Below are 19352 nucleotides of genomic sequence, written 5' to 3'. Positions count from 1 at the left end.
ATGGCCCACTCCGAGGTTCCAATATCGCCGCTGATAGGCATAAGGCTTGTTCTAACCGTCCGTCCATAGCTGTCACGTGGATCACGAGCTCAGAGAAAGAATGTTGTTGGTCGATGACTATAGAGTGTAGCCGATCTAGGCGATCTCTTGTGATGTAATCGTGTCTCCCAAGATTTTGTTTGACTCATCGAGATGGCGAAGTCGTGTGTCGTCCGCCATGACGAAATTTCCTCTCAATGAAAGCACCAAATGTTACATTTAATAGAGGATGATGCAAATTGACAAAGAAATGCTAACTTCGAGGGTAGCAACCTAGGATCTTTATCCCCTCCAGTTTTTTGCCCGACCTAGTTCCCCAGTTCCTCTAACAAAGAGGGGGGGGGGGCTGGAATGACCACCCTACCCCTGCCCAGGTGGGGTCCATCACCCCCTATTAAAGGAACTGGGCCGGGCAGGGAACTGGAGGAGATAATTTTCCTAGCAACCTACTAGAAAAGAAAATGAGAGGAAATTGATTCATTCATTGTCTGTGTCCTTTTGCCCTATTACATATATAGGACTGTGTACAACCATTTCTATTCCCTGATTACCCTGATTCTCACTCGATCATTCGCTAACAACCTACCACGATGTCTAACAGAATTTTCCTTTACAGCTCATATTTCTTACACATAATCATCTAACTTTGTAGGTAGTTTTCTACTCCTCTGTGTACGTCGGGAGTTTGTTGAAGCAGATGGGACTCTGGCCACGTCATCAATAGAGGTGTATGTGGGCCCTTCATCAGGCTGAGTCGTATTAACCACGCTTGGGTTTACCAAATGGAAGAGGAGAAATAAAGAAAGAATTAACGAATAGCAAGGAAAGAGGAGAGGTTGTACCTTAGTTGAGGGAAGAGAGAGACTGATGGGAAGGAGGAAGGAATTTTGCCTCTAATAGTAAATTGGTGTAGGCTTAAAGAGAGAATGGGAAGATATCTTAGATGAGAACTCAGAGTTGCAAGGGAGAAAGAGAAGTTCCACTACTACAGCCGCACATATGTATAAATAAAATAAAATCAAAAGACAGACTTCTAATTGGAATGTAAAAATGAAACTAATCTGAAACTAATTTGCAAACAAACTCCATTTCCTATTTAGCCTATCCAAAGCAAAACATGATAAAATAAAAGACAAAAGAATACAAATTAAACCCAAAATAATTAACTAAACTACTACCAGCCTTTATTAGACCAAAAAGCCCAGGTTAGCTTGGTTCGATTTGGGTTTGGTTTGCCAAAGTCAATCGAATTGGTCCAACCATTCTAGAGCCACTACATCAGGGAGGGAGGACATGGAGGGGAGGGGGTGTTCCATTTTTGGATCATTATCTGTTAGAACTTGTTTACATTTATGTTACCCATAACATAATCATATATATTTAACATATGAAGAAAAATTCTCTTTGGGGGAGTGTGTGCCCTGCACCCAGACACAGAAGGGGACAAAATGACCGCCCCACCCCCATGATTGACGGTAATGGCCCTATTGATGCCGCTGTGTGCTTTCCCATTGGCCCCTGTGCACGCAGGGGCCACGCTCCCCTACAGAGAACTCTTGCCCTTAAGATATATACTGACTCGTAAAATTCAACAAATACTAAATTCTTCCAAATGGCTTTAGATGTTATTTATATCCTCTAGTTAGTTATTTCATGTCATCCAAATAGAATAACTTGATCTGTAGTTTTTCCCAATTTTCAAAAACATGAACATTCCAATATCTGCTAAGTGAAATATCACAATGACACTTAAGACAGACTGATTTAAATTCACTGGATGCATTCTGCAGATATTACTTCATACAGGGAGAGCAAATTTTAAATTCAAATTTCAATAATTTGCAGTTGTAATGCTGTAGACACTACTTGAATAATGAACTATCAAACTAAATTAAAGTAAGAACAACAAATGAGGAGCAAAAGCCAACAGCATACCAAAATTCATTTAGGGTTGTTCAAACCCCAATTACACTAGTTACATTTCAGCGTAGTATACTAAAAAATACTCTGACCTTTGTAAGGGAGTACAACCACTTTGCCCTACGACCATCTCTTCCATAAAAATATAAAATGCAGCAGGAAGTTAAAGATGGGTAGGACATGACAAAGTAAAAACTGGTTTACAACAAACACTAATCGGTATGATATTCCATTTTTTAAGACTATACCCAGCTTCTTACAAGTAAAGAATAAAAGAACAGCTCAGAATCATTCAGAAGAGAGGGGACAAAAGAAATTAAATACTATATATGGTTAACATACATGTAGACACAATTGCTTATCTTTTCAGCAGCCAGCAGCTTTTAAGAATTTGTCATAAGGGCTGGAAGGAGGTAGCTTGAAAGACTGCTGTTCAAACTCACTCAAACAGCACAACTGATCCGGTCTATGAAATTGCTCTGTATCCACTGAAGTCAAAACCCCCTCTTGAAATTCCATTTTCTGGCAGAATAGCCATACAACACAGTTAAACCAAGAATAATTGGTTACATAACATGTTTGAGCAAGGAAAAACTGAAAATATGCTGCATCCTTTTTTCCCTTCATTCCCCCTCTTCTGTTCAGTGATTTGCTGGGTGGTGTAAAGTAATGTATTCACACCAAATGACAGATTCGAGACGTTTGGTTCTGAACAACTTGCAAAACACTAGGATTTTCATAAACAAAACCATTACTTATTTAATGAAGGTTACATGGAGTAGCCAAATCACCTATTAAGCATGAGGTGCAACATGTAAGAACTTGATAGAAATGGGGATTTGTAAAGATTTAGAGAAAATAAAAATACAATAAAGTTGTAATAAGAGAGAAGGGCGAAAGTTATAATTGAAAACCACTAAAAGAAATATGATGGATCAAAAATATTTCTATTGTCACCAAAGAAAATGAGGAAAAGGGTAAAATAGAAAACCCTCCCGGTAAGCCTAAACTTAAAATAATGGATAGTCCATCCATCAATCAAATCGGTTATCTAGGAGCATGGTTCAAAATCTCGCGATATATCGCCGATATTTTGGTATATTTCGGATATCTCGACACTGTCGAGACGAGATGACCATACGAAATGAAAAAAGTCCCAATTTTGGTATATTTCGTGAAATTTTGTCAAAATTTTGTGAAATTTCGTCGAAATTTTGTGAAATTTCGGTATATTACTTAAACAATGTGTATTTAACTATTTATACATCAGGGTCCGACCGTATACTGTCAATCAATGGTGCAAACCCAAAACACCACTTTGAGTTCATTTTTTTTGCAATATGAAGGTTTAAATGTGTTTATTTAGCTTAAATAAGGGTGTACATGAAGTATCAGGCCTTAATATGGCCAAAAACCCACCGAGATGGACTGCCGAAATATGGCAGAAAAAATACCATATTCCGGCGAAATTTCGGTAAATTTCGGATATTGGGGAAATCTCGACCTGCCCGAAATGGCGAGACGAGACGAGATCTTGAACTATGTCTAGGAGGCTCATCAAGAAGAACAGACTGGTTCTTCTTTTCTTTCCTTTTCTAATGGTCCTCTAAAATGTGATCGATAGGTTGTTTGTTCATACTTCAAAAGCCTAAACAAGATTATGGTAGAACATAGATCTTTTGTAAAACAACCATTTAAAACATTTCTTTTTGTTTGATAAAACACAAAACGTCATACATAGTGTTAAATCAGTAAGAAATATATTGATTTTCTCTAATTACCATGATTGCAGAAGAGGGGCCTTTTCTTTCTTTTTCCACAGGGATGCCTATTCCAATGGCATCCTGCTGAGTCTTGAAACTTAGAAGCACAGACATCTTCTGCTGTTTACCCATTACAAGTGCCTCACACTGATTCTTCATTTGGTCATAAGGTATTGGTGTAGTAGAAACAGGGAAACTTGCAACTTGCCGTGCTGTGTCCAAGACCTGTCAGGAATTTTAACCAGAAAAGTAATAATTCTTGAAATATGTAAACCACCAAGCTATCCCTAGACTGCTATCTTATTCTGAAATAAGCATGGATTCAGATGAATAATGGACAATGAGATCTTATTTCAACAAGTTGGGGTCAAGTAATTCAAATTTAAAAGCATAGGCGGCAAAAAACAGCATAAGGTTACTTTATAGGGGATCATATTAAGGATTTTTTTTTATAATAAATGCAAGGGATGAGAACAGTAGCTCAAATGGTTGAAATACTTCACGTTAACCAAGTAATTGCATGTTTGAGCCCTCACTCACAAAAGGGAAATGGAATGAGACCTTCCACTCAATAGACCAGAAAAGCTGATCATTTTAGTGGAATAAATCACTCAAATGCTTGACTGACAGGAAATTTATATGGGAGCATTGCACAGCTAGATACTGATGGCAGTATACCCTCGCTAATCTGTTCATACAGTCTCTGGTGCATCACTTAGACTCATGTGATAATTATTCTAGATTTTCAGAGAGGGAGAAAGTGCCAAATACCGATTCTAAGAGTTGGTTAACACTCAGAATGTCAAGTGAATTGACAGAGAGTGATGTTTTGCGACCCAATTGACTTGCACTTTCTTCAGGAAAAGATTCTTCATCTGTCAATGCAGCTGGATGCATAATCTGAAAGTAATCACTGGATTTGTTAATACTACTTCTTTCATTCAAACGATTGCTGGCATAGAGCAAAGGCACATAGATCTAAATATACTTACCTCATCAAAAGCATGAAACTCCATTAGTGCAAGAGGAGAACATGGCCGTGGAGTCTCCATGAATAGTGGTACTCCCATTGAATAAGCATCATCAGGTGAAAATCCTTCAACTAGCTGTTTCTTTATGCTTGACAAATGATCCTGTAGTAGAACATCAGAGGGTTTATAATAATCCTTATTAAAGTTGCATGATCTCTACTCAGGAGACGGAGAAACTTCAATCCTTCATCAGTCTGACTGAAACAATCGTGCATTGATTCTCAGATGGTTGTCATAGCTTACCAACCATCCAAATGAAGCTCTTAATGGTGTAACAGGATTCATCTAGCCAACCCCAAATGACGGAACAGGGTTTATCTGGGTTGATTACCCATCAAAATGGGGTGGCATTTCTGATGGTTTGAATTGATAAACATATGTGTGATGTCAATTACATCCACATCAAATCAGAAATTTCACATTATACATTGAGAACCTAATGCAGTTCAAGGTTTTATATTGATTCTAGAAGCAAGAACTACAATCATAACCAGGATCGATATAGAAATTGGTAGAATTAATGCAAGGAAAGTTAGTAAAGATTAAGAGAAGTTGAATAATTCACAAACTAACAGACAGATCTGACTGAAAAACCTCGCCCAGGGTATGGTCTTAACATATCTATCAATTGAATTGAGAATTTTGAAACTCTGATTAAAATTGATAGATGATTCTCAGACTGCTTATATTTCAAGCAAGTTCAAGAACTAAGATACCAAACCAGATACCAGTGATCAGATCTCAGATTCAGAACTAGAACTATTCAAACAAGTATTAGACATTCAAATTAGTAACTCAGAATTAATATCCAACAAGAATATTTGCAGAATACTGAAGTCGATTTGAACAACAGGAGAAGAAAAGAGAGAATATGATAGGATCAAGAGAAGAATATGATGAACAGCAGTAGAGACGTATCACCTGGTTATTGAAGAACCAGATCTAGAAGAAGAATTGAGGAGAGAAGCAAAGGACTGATCTGGAAAACCAGTCCGGTATGCAGAGCTCAACAGAATCAGAACTCTTAAAAAAAAACTCAAATTTCATTACCAAAACCATGTCGGATTGATGGGGGTGTGTGTACATATATAAGGACTCTTTAAATTCCTAACTAGACTCACAAAAGGACTCAACACTCTCACACACTGAATTAACTTAATAGACTCGAAAATAAAACTTTATACTTGCTAACAATTATCCTAATCTAACTCAAACTCCTCTAAGACACTAATCTAGTGTACTGACTTCATCCCCAACTTATAGGCATAGGCTTATCATTTAGGCCCATTGCAAAAGCAAACCCATAAACAAGTAACCCAAGGTCTATAGAACCCATCCACAGCCCAAAATGAGGTCTTCCTAGGCCCAATCAAGCAGTCGAGACTGCATCAGAACCACGCATAGACATAAAAAAGGGCGTACCCAGTGCACGAGGCTCCCGCCACACATGGACATAGTCAAGGATAAATTCTGAAAAGTGGCATGCGATTACAATCTACAGCATCCTTCCTATCCATTATTCAATCACTAGATATTTACAGGCGATCCAATTGCAAGGCCATTGTTGATCAGAAGTAGCCTGGAAAGAGTGCCTTAGCCTGCATTCATAGAAGTTTACATCTCACTAAGAATACTTACATCGGAGGTGAAGAACATGGAGAAGTATCAAAGCTTCCGCCACATTCAATATCCCAAAAAAAAAAAAACAGAATGGGGCTCTAAACACTGCTTTATTAGGAAAACAGCTACGTTAATTATCCAACAGAAAGATACCTAATTGAGACAGTTTTAGGAGGCTAAGTATGGTGTTTGAGGTAGAGAATGCAAGCTAGAGTGAACACCACAAGGTTATTATAGGAACAAACATAATTTAAGGTGGAAGACGGTGAAAGAATTAGAAGATGATATAAATAGGAGTAGAAACTATAAGCTATATGAGTTGTGATGATATTGTATCCCTGGCCCTCGTCCAGGAAGTCACCACCAACAATTTATATTGAGATGTGGCTAGAATGATATGGAGGCTGATTGACAGATGCAGGAGCAGGTCTTAGAGGAGGGACACATAAACTGAAGTGGTTCTTTGGTAGACGGGAAGGGTCATGTCTGTGAAGTGCTATGTTAACTCTCTTGCAGTAAGAGAGGAATTTGTTTCTTCATTGAAGCAGATTCTGGGAGATCAGTTCCTCCTAGACTGAAGGCACACCTGAATTGTTTAGCAATCAAACGATTTTGACGCTCATTCACTTGAAGGATTAACGACTACCTCTATGGTGCAAAGAGAAGCAAAACACTTATTTATATTCTATAAGATGTAATGGCACTTCTGGTACTAATTTCCAAACTCCTTTAAGTTCCATAGATGATTACAAGGATGTGAATTATCACTTGGCCAATTACCATTTGGAAAACCTAGTTACATGCTATTTAAAACATTCCTTTCCACTGTTTACAAGATCAGATTTAAGGTTGGAAAGGATGGAAAGATTTTTGAATGCAGCGAAGGAATACGGGAATATTTAAATTTTAGTGCCAATATAGAACATTCACACAGTTGTGCAGGTTATATCTGTGCTGCATAGTGCAAAGTTTGGCCTTTGTATCTAATGTGGACTATTCCCGAACCAGAAAAATCCAGCAAAAGACTAATACTTGACAGGATCATACAATAGAGAAGAAAGGACCAGAAATACGAGAAAGTTTACATCTCAGAACAGAAGATTGAGAATAGGCCAAAAATCTGGTCGAGTGGTCTATCCTATCAGTAGAATAAGCCTGCAGAATTTGCAAAGGATGTCCAATTTCAGAGAAGTCCTAGTGCTACTAGGAGTACAGGTAGCAGAACCAGAACTAGACTAGAGTAACAACCAGAATTCTTCATTGTGGAATTCTGCAAATACTGGCTTGTGAACAATGTGCTCACAGCCTCTTTATTTATAATAGGAGGAACATTCCAGAACTGGTACAAAGACAATAATATCCCTATAGACAATATTACCCTTGTACCCATTACAACACTCCCCCTCAATTTGGTGCATATATATCAAGTATGCCCAACTTGCTAATTACAAAAGAGAATAACTTATGACAAAGACCTGTAGTGAGAACATCAGCTGACTGATCACTTGACTGAACAAATGAGACACACACAACTCCTTGCTCTAGCTTCTCCTTGATGAAATGCCTATCAATCTCCAAAGCTTGGTGCAATCATGTTGGACTGGGTTGTGTGCAATGCTAATGGCAGATTTACTATCACAATAAAGACACATGGGGAGATCTACTGGAACACTTAGGTCCTGTAGAAGACTTTGTAGCCAAAGTAGCTCACAAACTCCATGTGCCATAGCCCTAAATTCAGCTTCTGCACTTGACCGAGCAACAATAGACTGTTTCTTGCTTCTCCAAGTGACTAAGTTACCTCCAACAAAGGTACAGTAACCTGAGGTAGACCTCCTGTCATCTGGGCAGCCAGCCCAATCTGCATCAGTATATGCTTCCACTCGAATATGACTGTGAGGAGAGTATAAAATGCCTTTCCAGGAGAAGACTTCAAGTATCTCAAAATTCTGTAGACAGCCTCCAGATGTGAAGAGTGCGGGTCATGCATGTATTGACTTACAAAGCTCATGGAAAAGGCTATATCTGGTCGGGTGTGGGATATGTCAAGCAACCAACTAACCTTTGGTACATGCCTTTGTCAACTGGATCTCCTTCCTTGCTCGTCAAATCTATGTTTGGCTCCAATGGTGTATCTGCAGGTTTAGAACCTAGCATTCCTGTTTCACTTAGCAGATCAAGGGTATATTTTCGTTGGGACAGGGAGATGCCTCGAGCTGAATGGGCAACTTCAATTCCCAAGAAATATCTAAATCTCCCTAGATTTTTCACCTCAAATTCAGTTCCCAGGTAATTTTTCAACCTTTTCACTTCTTCGGTATCATTCCCAGTGATCACTATGTCATCAACATAGTGATATGCTGCCCCACCTTCTATATAAATAGAATGTGGTCAGCGTTACTTTGCTTGTAGCCATTTGACACCATTGCTTTGTGAAATCTCCCAAACCAAGCTCATGGTGACTGCTTCAAGCCATACAAGGCTTTCTTTAGGCGACAAACTTTCCCTTCGGTCTTTGAAGTAGCAAACCCAGGTGGAATTTCCATGTAAACTTCTTCTGAATCTTCATGGAGGAAGGCATTCTTTACATCCATCTGCTGAAGTTCCCAACCTTGGTTAAAGGCACAGGAGATTATTACTCTGATTGTGTTCATCTTCGCAACTAGGGCATACGTCTCCTGATAATCAATGCCATGGGTTTGGGTAAACCCTTTTGCAACCAATCTGTCCTTATACCTTTCAACAAACCCATCTGCCTTCTGTTTAATGGCAAAGACCCATTTGCAGCCTACTGATTTCTTTCCAAGAGGGAGAGATGTTAATTCCCAGGTTTTGTTCTTTCCCAGAGCACACATCTCTTCATTCGTTGCTTCTTTCCACTTCTATTCGGCAATTGCCTCCTACCAAGAGTTAGCAATAGAAACAGAGGACAAAGAAGAGACAAATGCATGGAAGGAAGGGGATAAAGATTCATATAACACAAAATTGGAGATGGGGAGTTGCAACTCCTTTTAGATTTCCGGATAGCAATAGGTAAATCAAGACTAGGATCTTAAACAGAGACTTACCAGGAGTAGAACTTGGAGTAAGTAGTAAAGATGGAGCAAGTTCGATGATGGTAGTCTTTTTGTGCCATGTTCCTCTGGAGAATGTCTCCTTGAAGTGGGATATTTTCCAGGTTCCCCTAAACTAGAGGCTGCTTTGGAGAATGTCTCCTTAAAGCGGATATTTTCCGGACTCCCCGAACTAGAGGCTGCTTAAAGTCTCCTTGTATTAGTGGTTGTTCTGTTCTGCCTAGTGATCCCTTCTTGGAGTTCTATTTACGTAGATGATTCTTCAATAGTGGGAACATCAACTTCCGCAGACTCAATAAGAGGAGACACCTCTTTACTCCTAGGCTCTCTCTGAAGAGGTGTAGTGGGTGAAAAATAGGCCTCCGATTCTTGGAAAACAACATCCATAGTGACCAAAAGCCTTTGTGTAGGGGGTGATAGCACTTGTAACCCTTTTGAGTGGCGAATATCCCAAGAATACACACCGTAACCCTTTAGGATCAAATTTACCAATAGGATGATGATTTCGGGCAAAGACAAACACACCCAAACAACTTGTGTAGGCAGCCTATTAATGAGATAGGTGGCGCAAGGACTGCATCTCCCAAAAATGTGGAGGGACACTCATGGTAAATATGAGGGAGCGAGCAACCTCCAATAGGTGTCAGTTCTTCCTCTCTACAACGCCATTTGGTGTGTCAACACATGAGGTCTGATGTATAATGCCATGAGAATCTAAGTAGCTGCGAAAGCGGCTGTCCATGTACTCCTTCACATTGACTATGCGAAAAATCTTCACATTTGCTCTCTTGTGAAATAGTTGAGCACAACTCTTTAAGATTCTTTTATCATTAAAGCAATCAATAAAGATTGGCCATTATATCGATTAGATGTGAAGAATGTCTTTCTTCATGGTGACTTGGAAGAGGAAGTGTACATGCAAACCCCACCAGGCTTCAAAATACCTTGGCTAAAGGAAGGTGTGTCTCCTCAAGAAGGCACTATATGGACTTAAGCATCACCAAAGGCATGGTTTGAGTGCTTATGATAGGCTATTCGAAAAATGGATATTCCCAGTCAAGTGACCACACTCTCTTTACCAAGCGGGGCAATGGTACCATCACAACCCTCATTGTCTATGTTGATGATATTGTAGTCACTTTGGAGATGATACGGCTAAGATAGATAAGCGAAAATCTACTTGGCTCAACAATTTGAAATCAAAGATCCGGTCCCTTGAAGTATTTCTTAGGCATTGAAGTATCAAGGACCAAGAGAGGAATCAACATATGTCAACAAAAGTTTGTGCTTGATTAGGCGACGAGAGACGGGGATCCTTTGCCTTCCCACCCAAGCCTTCCTCCTTCACCGAAGAATCCTATCCCCCTTCTTCCTAACTCTTGGATGCGGTTCGAGAGTGACCACCTCTTCTTTCTACTTGCCCTTTTATCTCTACCATTGTGGGATGTGAGCCATTTCGTTTACCTAGTCTAGTAGCGAGTAGACATTACCTTTCGCTATTTGAGAGTGGCTTCTCTAGGTCATGACTTACCTTGGCTGCTCTATCTACGACACTATTGGCAAGTTTGTGTTTGGGGCTCTTTACCATATTTGGATGGAGAGGAACCTTAGGAGATGGACCTCTACCTCTTGTTCCTTCGACTTGATTTGGAAAGCCATCTCTTTGGATGTCTCCTCTAAGAGTTTTATCCTTCATAAGGCTTTTTGGATTCCCAAGAAGGTAGAATTTAGAGCTATGGCACATAGAGTGTGTGAACTCATATGGTTGAAAAGGCTTGTTCAGGAACTAGGATTTGACACTAGAGGCCCTATAAGACTCAACCGTGATAACAAGGCAGCCATTAGTATTGCCCACAATCCAATGCAACATGACAGACCAAGCACATTGAAGTGGATCGACACTTTATCAAGGAAAAGATAGACTACGGCTAGATTTGTACTCCTTTTGTGAAGACCTGACCAACTAGCGGATATCTTCACCAAGGCTCGACCTCTTTCACTTTGGTACTCATGAAGTCGGGAATGCATGACATTTATTCTCCAACTTGAGGGGGAGTGTTAGAGTTGTTAGAACTCATGTGATAAGGGTAGTTTGGGAACTAGTCTTATATCTAGTGTCCCCATTATGTATTTTCTATTTCTTACCTTTCTTATCTTTTACCTCCCTAGGAATGTGTATGTAATATTCTCAAAGTCTATTAATGAAGTAAGATGGGTGTGGAGAGTTCACTCTTACACACAACACATTCCACCGAAATACACTCTTCTCTTCTTCTTCTTCTTCTTCTTCTTCTTCTTCCTCTTCCTTCTCTATCATCTCCTTCCTTTCTTACTTGCTTCCCTAACCTAAAATCCAACTTAAACCACAGAGGAACAACTACCACTAAAGGAAATACTTGAACCAGGATTTTTAGGTAAGGAAATGGTAGAGGCAGCCGTAGATGTGGAAGAAGAAGCACTAGTGTCCAGCCGGGTCATCAGATTGCGAAGGTGTTGCATCTCGTCCTGGGAAAGAGGACCGGACGGATCAGCAGGTTGATCGCCAGAGGATGCCTGGTTGGCCTGGACTGTGGTAGAACGATTTGGGCCACCCCCACGAGTATCTGTCGGGCGCCCATGAAGCTTCCAATAGTGGTCCTTTGTATGTCTTTCCTTACCACAATAATCACATTTGACCGAAGAGCGATCACTGCCCACACGATCACTTGCAATACCTTAAGAAGTATTACCCCTGGAAGCGGCCTAGGCGTCAGACAGAAGAGCAAATCGTTCTTGTGTAACAGGATGAACCATAGCTGTTCGGCGACTGTCTTCAGCAGCAACAATGGCATAAGCATGTTCAAGAGTAGGAAGAGGATCACGATTGAGCACTGTTGCCCGAATTTGATCAAATTCAATGTTAAGTCCGGCAAGAAAATAAAAAACATGCAAGTCCTCTTCCCACTTCTGAAACGTAGTAGTGTCCATGTCACAAGTAGTAGTAAAAGTCCCATAAAAAACCAGTTGTTGTCACATGGTACACAACTTGGTATAATATTGGGAAAGAGAACTCCAATTGCTTGGTCGAAAGAATTTTTTGACGAAGTTCATAACGGGAGGCAGCATTGCCCACTTGGGAGTATGTATCCTTGGCTGTTTTCCAAATCTTCGTAGCCATATCAAGGAGAAGATAATGCCCGGAGATTTCTTATGAACAAAATGGGAAGAAACTAAGTTGCAGCAGAATCCAGCTTGACAGATGAATGCAGCTCCCAAATAAACCTTCAAGAACTTGAAAAATAGATCTTCAAAACCTGGGCAGACTTGATCAGCAAACTTTCACCAATCTTCAACAATTGTCCAGTGATGAATCTCTGACTGATAATCTTGAAGATAAGCAACTAGGGCAACAAGCAGCGGAAACAAATAAATCAGGCAGCAGATATAATCAACCTAACTGTAAAACCTCATATAGGCAGGCAATAACCAAACATCTTCAATACTTTAATACTTCAATCTCCCCCTTACGGCAAACTCAACCCAATAACAAAGGATACCTAATGGCAATGGTGGAAAACTCTGATCTTCTATGTTTTGCACCCAGTGTTCCTGCAAGTTCTGCTTCTACAATGTCTGCAGTTGTACTGTACATAATCTCCCTCGCACGTGTAGTACACGTGGACATAACAAAGATGATGTAAGAGATAGGGCCAAAACATAATATTCCAGAATTTTCCAAGAGGTGCTAAGGGTAATGGAAAAGGAAGAAATGGCAAATTAGAGAATACCATTATCGTCCAAAGGGGTTATTGGTAAATGCCAAAGGTATGGTATGGGAGATGGGTAAGGAAAAAGGCAGTGGGATAAAGAACCATGGACAAAAACAACACACAGTAATCTTCAACCTTCTTCAATCGATCAAACTAACTCTGAAACACCAATCTCCAATGATCAGATCTGAATTAAGTAAAAAAACAGGTCTGATTTGTTACAAGGAGAAGGCACCATTCTTCAAATCTTGATCGATCTTCACACAAGGAAGAACCAGTGTGCTAAACTCCAATTTGTAAACTCCCACATGCTAAATATAACTTTCGAAGATATCTGGGCAGAATTGATGTAATAATCTTCAAAAAAACTTGGATCAGATCTGAATTAGTGAACAATACTAAAATCAAGCTCTCAAAGTAAGCCGGATATGAACCAGAAAAGCTTCACATAACTGAATAGGTTCGTACTTGCAACCAATAACCTTGGAACACACTGTTGTAATCCCAAATAAGCTGATCTCCAAGGTAGTAGATTCGAGTCTTCAATAATGAAAGAAATTCGATCTCCAATAGTAGGATACTCAGTCTCAATAATAGGGTAGCAGTAGTTCTAATAAAGGTAGCAGTAACATGTCAACCAGTCATACTTACAGAAGCCAATCAATAGAACCAGCAAGGTATGTAGTAAAGCTCAATAGTTCCAGCAAATAGAAGATAAATAACCCGACAGATCCATAGGTAGTTGAAGAAGCCGGCCACATAGGAACTAGAAAAAAATAGGTTGATAGTTGATGAAATCGAGCCATAAGAATGAAACCTGAATTTTTTTTCAAAAAAAAACTCCATGAATGATGCTGAAATTTGGGTTGAGAACTCCTCTGGTATGTATAAGACTCCCCTAAAAAAATTAGCTTGATAGGACAGCCCTATCCCTAAAATCGATTCTTGTCAGGGATTTGGAAAACCCTGAAATTGAGATCGATTAGGGAAAGGGGACTTCAAAAAACTGATGATGCTTGTCAAAGTGTGATGATTTCTTGGCATAGATGCTATCCACAGCTGCTGGAATGGATCTCCAATACGAACACCCAATCTCTTGTAGGATTTGAGACTTGATCTTCAAGTGGGAGAAACCCCAAAAAGTGCAGAAAAAATAGGGCAGCAGCTATCTTGTGTAAAATAACTTCTTCAAGCCATGATTAGTTGAAGTAAATTGCCTTTCTTGATAGTAGAAACACCTCCAAAAACTCCAGAAGCAGCAGGTAACCCTAACCCAAAAAATCGATTAATGTCAGGGTTTTAGAAAACCCTGAAAAATAGAGATCAATTGGGGAGGGGTCTTCTAGAAAGCTTGGATAGGTGCAAGTTGAGGTAAAGTGGTCCTAGTAATGGAAGTAATCAGCCCTCCAAAAATCAGCAAAAGCTGAAACCTGTAACCCTAATTTCGATTGGAGTCAGGGTTTTAGCAGGTAACCAAATTAGTAGGTTAAGAAATTAGCAGATTAAGAAAGTTTTGCTGTAGAAATAAATCCAGCCATCAGAAAGGGTCCAAACTTAGGTCGAGTAGGGTTTGTAGTAGTAGGGAATCACCCCCAAAAAATCAGCTGCATCTGAAAAAGGAAACCCTAAGATCGATTGGAGTTAGGGCTTTGAAAAACCCTAACAAGTTGAGATCGATTAGGGTAGGGGCTGAAAAGCTTAATGAATGATGGAGAAAAGAAAAGGAGGAGTGACAATGGAATAGGGTAGAAGGTTGCTGGAAAAGGGTGCATAGGGAGCTCCAATGGTGGAAGGTCAGCCTTCAATAGTGATAGGAAGTTGATCTCCAAAAAATTCTGGACAGCTCCAATTCGCAAAGATGGTTCCAGCAGAATTTTAATTGAAAAAAGAGATTGAATGGAGGAGGGCAGCAACTAAATCATTGGTTAAGGTTTTTACCTCATTAGTGCTGCCCCCTTACAAGGATGAGAAGAAGAAAACCAGAAGAAGGAGAAGCCGAGAAAGGGAGAAGAAGGGAGAGATCGATTGAAGAGAAGAAGGGTTTTTTTTCTTTCTAACCTAGATCAGATTTAGCTCTGATACCATGTTAGCAAAACTGTGGGTTAGAAAGATAGAATGAGAGAATGGACTTAGATTCATTGATAGGTAAGCCCCTCTATTTATAATAGAGGGGAAAGTTACAAAGGGACTGAAAAAGGCAATGTGGGACAGAAACCCACATAGCTGACTTAAACTTAATAACATAAAATTACCCCAAAATGACCAGAATACCCCCACAGTATTCTGGATTACATATTTCAACAATCCATAGAGTTAATAAGGTAGGACATGACAAGGAAGTTGGAAGTCATCCACTTGTCCTGTGCAGAACCAGAATCGGAAGGTTTGGCTACCGTTCCTGTGATATAGCCAGAGAGACCACGAGAACTGATAGCGAAGCGGCAGGAGTGAGACCACATCAGTTAATTGCTTCCATTGAATTTACTTGAGCTGGTAGGGAACAAAAGGAAATCGCGTTGAGTCGCGCCTTCTTGTTCGGAGGATGCAGTGGTAATCTTGGATTCTCCTAGCATGGCTGCTGGAAAGAAGAAATCGCAATCAAAAAATCATTGGGGAAGAGAAAAAAAAATCACAAAGGGGATTGTTTAATGCATAGGAAGCAGGGACACTCCTTGGTGGGAATTAACTCACCATTAAAGGTGAGAAAAGGGAGGCGGTAGCAGCAGGCGGTGGGGAAACCCTTCCGCGAGGAAGAGAGGACTTTGGGAGGGCCTCGAGAAGGCAGAAGGATAGAGCTTATTGGATGTAGCAAACCCTATATAGCTGAGATTCCCCTGCCTTGCTGGGATGTGCCTCTTTCCTCTTTCACTTTTCTTTTATTTTCCATTGTTCATTTTTCTTTTTTTCACTTCTCATCTCATTTCCTATTCCTCACTTTCACTTTTCAGTTTTTACCTTTTTTTGTTTGATTGGATCCATGTGGCCGACCCCATTAAGTTGGGTTAAGGTTGAGTTTGTTGTTTTTACCTATTTGACCTAGCCAAACTACCCTGTTCATAGCAGATCATGGTTATTGGCTTCTAGTTGGATTCCTACCAATCTAGAACTACATTAAGTGGTATCAAAGCATGGATGAACATGGCCGACCAGTGCTGCCATAAGCACCCAATCCTATGGCTACAGTGATATGAGTTGTTTCAAAAGTTCTCTACTGAACAGAGGGCTATACCTGAGGAAATAAGAGCTGAACAAAGGACTATCAATGATAGGTTACAGCTAATTGAGCAACGTCAAGTTACTCCAGTAAGGGACAGCAATATACCATTAGAAGAGGACAGATATCAAGTGCAGTCTCAAGTTCATCGACCTAATTGAAGGCATAGGGAAGATAAGGAAAGGAACAGAGAAGACAGGGAACGTCAGAGAACTCCAGGTTTGACTTAGCTTTTGAAGACCATGTGAAATCTTATTTTAATGTTGATAATGGTACTCTTCGTCGACATTGTGGCGATACACAAAAGGTCAAACTCGAGTTGAAGGAATATGATGGCAGACATGATCCACAGGTATTTTATGATTGGTTAGCAACTTTGGATGATTATTTGGATTGGTATGATTTACCTGAGTCTAGGAAGGTGAGATTAGCTTGTACAAGGGCCAGCCCGTGAGTGGTGGAGAACTACTGAGAGAGATCTTCAGTATAAGGCAAAGCACATATTAATTGGGCAAAGATGAAGGAAGACCTGGGTAAGAAATATTTACCACGGGCATTCAGAGCTCAACGGCAAGGTCAAATAAATTCCCTTCGACAACATCACCACTAAAAGGCCTTCAAACCCGAAGACAACTTGAAGCATCCATGAATGAGATTCAATTCGCAAGCACCAATAATCTTAGAACACAGACTCAACTCAACTTTGCACCATCAAAGGAAGAAACGAAGGAAGCATTCAAGGAAAAGGAGCTCGAAGTTGAAGATAAGGCTAAAGTTACCACAATGAACTGTGATAATAATGAAGAGGCAGTGCTTGAAACCTCAAAGAGGAAAGTCAACAAGTAGAAGAAATTACTGAAATAGACAGTGGAAAGTGAAGTGGTGGTCGAGAACACTCCACAAGAAATCATTAACATTCAAGATATTGTTCTTGAAGAGGTGGAGCTTATGCCTCAAGTCTTCGATGAGAAGGTTACCAACGTTGAAGACTCTATGAATATGACATTCGCAATTGATATTAATTCAGAAGTCGAGCACAAAGAGTTTGTTATGCCACCACGGTTCTCTGAAGAGAAAGCTCCACGCCTTGAAGACTTTATTCCTAGCGTTCCTACATTACCAGAGTTCTGTTTGGGAATGGTCAAAGCTGCTACTCACATATTGTTTCCCCCTCATCACTACAAAATTTGAGGACGAATTTTTTCAAGCTGGGGAGAGTTGATGCAAATTTATCACCAAACTGGGCTTCTTTACTTAGGAATAAGTCTAAGGTTGGGTTATATACATGTTGGGCCTTTGATCCCATGGGTTTTCAATGTAATAGGCCACTTTTATGGGCCTAAACTATGGGTAATAAGGTTACATACGGGATTAGTTAGAATATTTATTTTATTTGGTTCATGGTCATGCGATCACCTAAGTGATCATGTGACATGGTTAAGTGGTCATGAGACAACTTAAGTGGCCATGTGGCTATTTAATTGTTATGTAAGTTGGGCTAGATTAGGACTCTATAAGTCCAGCCATGTTTTAAGTCAATTTCCTTCAATATTTCAGTTTCCTAGTCAGTTTAGGTACCTAATAGGTTAAGGATTGGGTTAGGCCTTTCTTTTTTAGTGTAGGAGTCTATTTTTGAGTCTTTTATATAAGTTTGTAAGGGGGGACAAGCATTGTACACGAATTTTAATGAAAATCTTTTTGCTTCTCTTCTTCTCCGTTAAAGATTTTTGTCCTGTGTTTGATCAAGGCAGGTGGGATTGGTGTTTGATCCAATCGACACCTTGCAGTGTGAAGCCCGGGTGGTTCGTTCAAGCTCCCTTTGTTTTCCATTGCTGCTAAGTTCTAGTTCAAGTTCTGATTTTAATTCAAGGAATTTCAATCAAGCAAGCTGCTGCCTAAGTACTTCTTCAACAATAGTACGTTTGAATCATTCCTAACCCTAGCCATTCTTCTTCTAATCCTCTAAACAACCAAACCCTAAAATCCCCTCAATCTCTAAACCTTCCTCCATATTCCATTCACTGCGCAGCCCATTCCAACCGTAGGAAATCATCCATATTTGGATCGATTACTCCCCTCCCTCTATAGGAAACTCGATCCAAGTTGCAGCACTAACTAACAACTCTAATCCCAGAAGCTCCACTCAACCATCTTTCCCAAAACCCTAACACTAACCACAAAACTTGTTACCGATTCTGTTTACCAGTCCTAGACTTGTTAAAACTTAACGATACCTTCACTAGAAGACTTCCCTACATCGACTTACCCTAACCCTACCATCAAACCCTAACCCTAATTTAACCAAAAATACCTATTTGACCTAGCCGAACTACCCTGTTCATAGAAGATCCTGGTTATTGGCTTCTAGCTGGATTCCTACCAATCTAGGACTACATTAGACCAAAGAAGAAAAGTGACTTTTAAGGGGATTTTGGGGGTTTTTGTTTGGGGCTTTGTGGGAAGACCTTGTACCACTTTGAAAGCTCATTAAAGTGACTTATTACACTCTATTTTATAGGTCTTGGATGATCAATTAGATATGCATACTAATCAAGTTAAACGATTATATTTAAGCAAGGTGAGGGAACATGTTTATATACTGTGTGTGTTATGATGTGTTATATTATGTGAAGCATGAGTATATGGACTTTGTATTTAATGGTTTAGAATGAATGGTATGAGACAAAGTAAGTGTTTATGATGTGTGTTATGCTAGGTTGAAGGAAATACATGTATGCTTGAAATGAAATGATACTTGAAGAAGGACTGTCCATGCACTTATTTGTGAGGAATTTATGGCTATGTAATAAGAATGCATTGTATGTACGATGTGAGAATAGAAAAGAATGAATAGGTATGATTTTCTTTGACTATTTACTAAGTTGAATGCCTTACATGCTAGTACATGGATGCTTAATGATGTGCATTATGAAATGAATATA

The 19352-nt window shown here is 39.7% G+C and overlaps 1 protein-coding gene across 3 annotated transcripts in view; it reads right to left on the bottom strand.

The window, feature by feature from the left end:
- Window positions 1–1953: 1953 nt before the first annotated feature.
- The window catches only part of LOC122654805 (protein SEMI-ROLLED LEAF 2), a 64035-nt gene continuing 46636 nt past the window's right edge, over window positions 1954–19352 (bottom strand). For all 3 annotated transcript variants that reach the window (XM_043849063.1, XM_043849064.1, XM_043849065.1), the window contains 4 exons: window positions 4715–4855; window positions 4494–4622; window positions 3741–3947; window positions 1954–2481 (listed from right to left, as the gene is read on the bottom strand). In XM_043849063.1, coding sequence (XP_043704998.1) covers window positions 2326–2481; window positions 3741–3947; window positions 4494–4622; window positions 4715–4855 — 633 coding nt within the window. In that variant the 3' untranslated portion in view covers window positions 1954–2325. The remainder of the gene's footprint in view (window positions 2482–3740; window positions 3948–4493; window positions 4623–4714; window positions 4856–19352) is intronic.

Source organism: Telopea speciosissima, chromosome 3, assembly GCF_018873765.1.
Source record: "Telopea speciosissima isolate NSW1024214 ecotype Mountain lineage chromosome 3, Tspe_v1, whole genome shotgun sequence".
NCBI lineage: Eukaryota > Viridiplantae > Streptophyta > Magnoliopsida > Proteales > Proteaceae > Telopea > Telopea speciosissima.
Note: the sequence above shows the minus strand (reverse complement) of the source record. Positions and strands in the feature narration are given on the sequence as shown.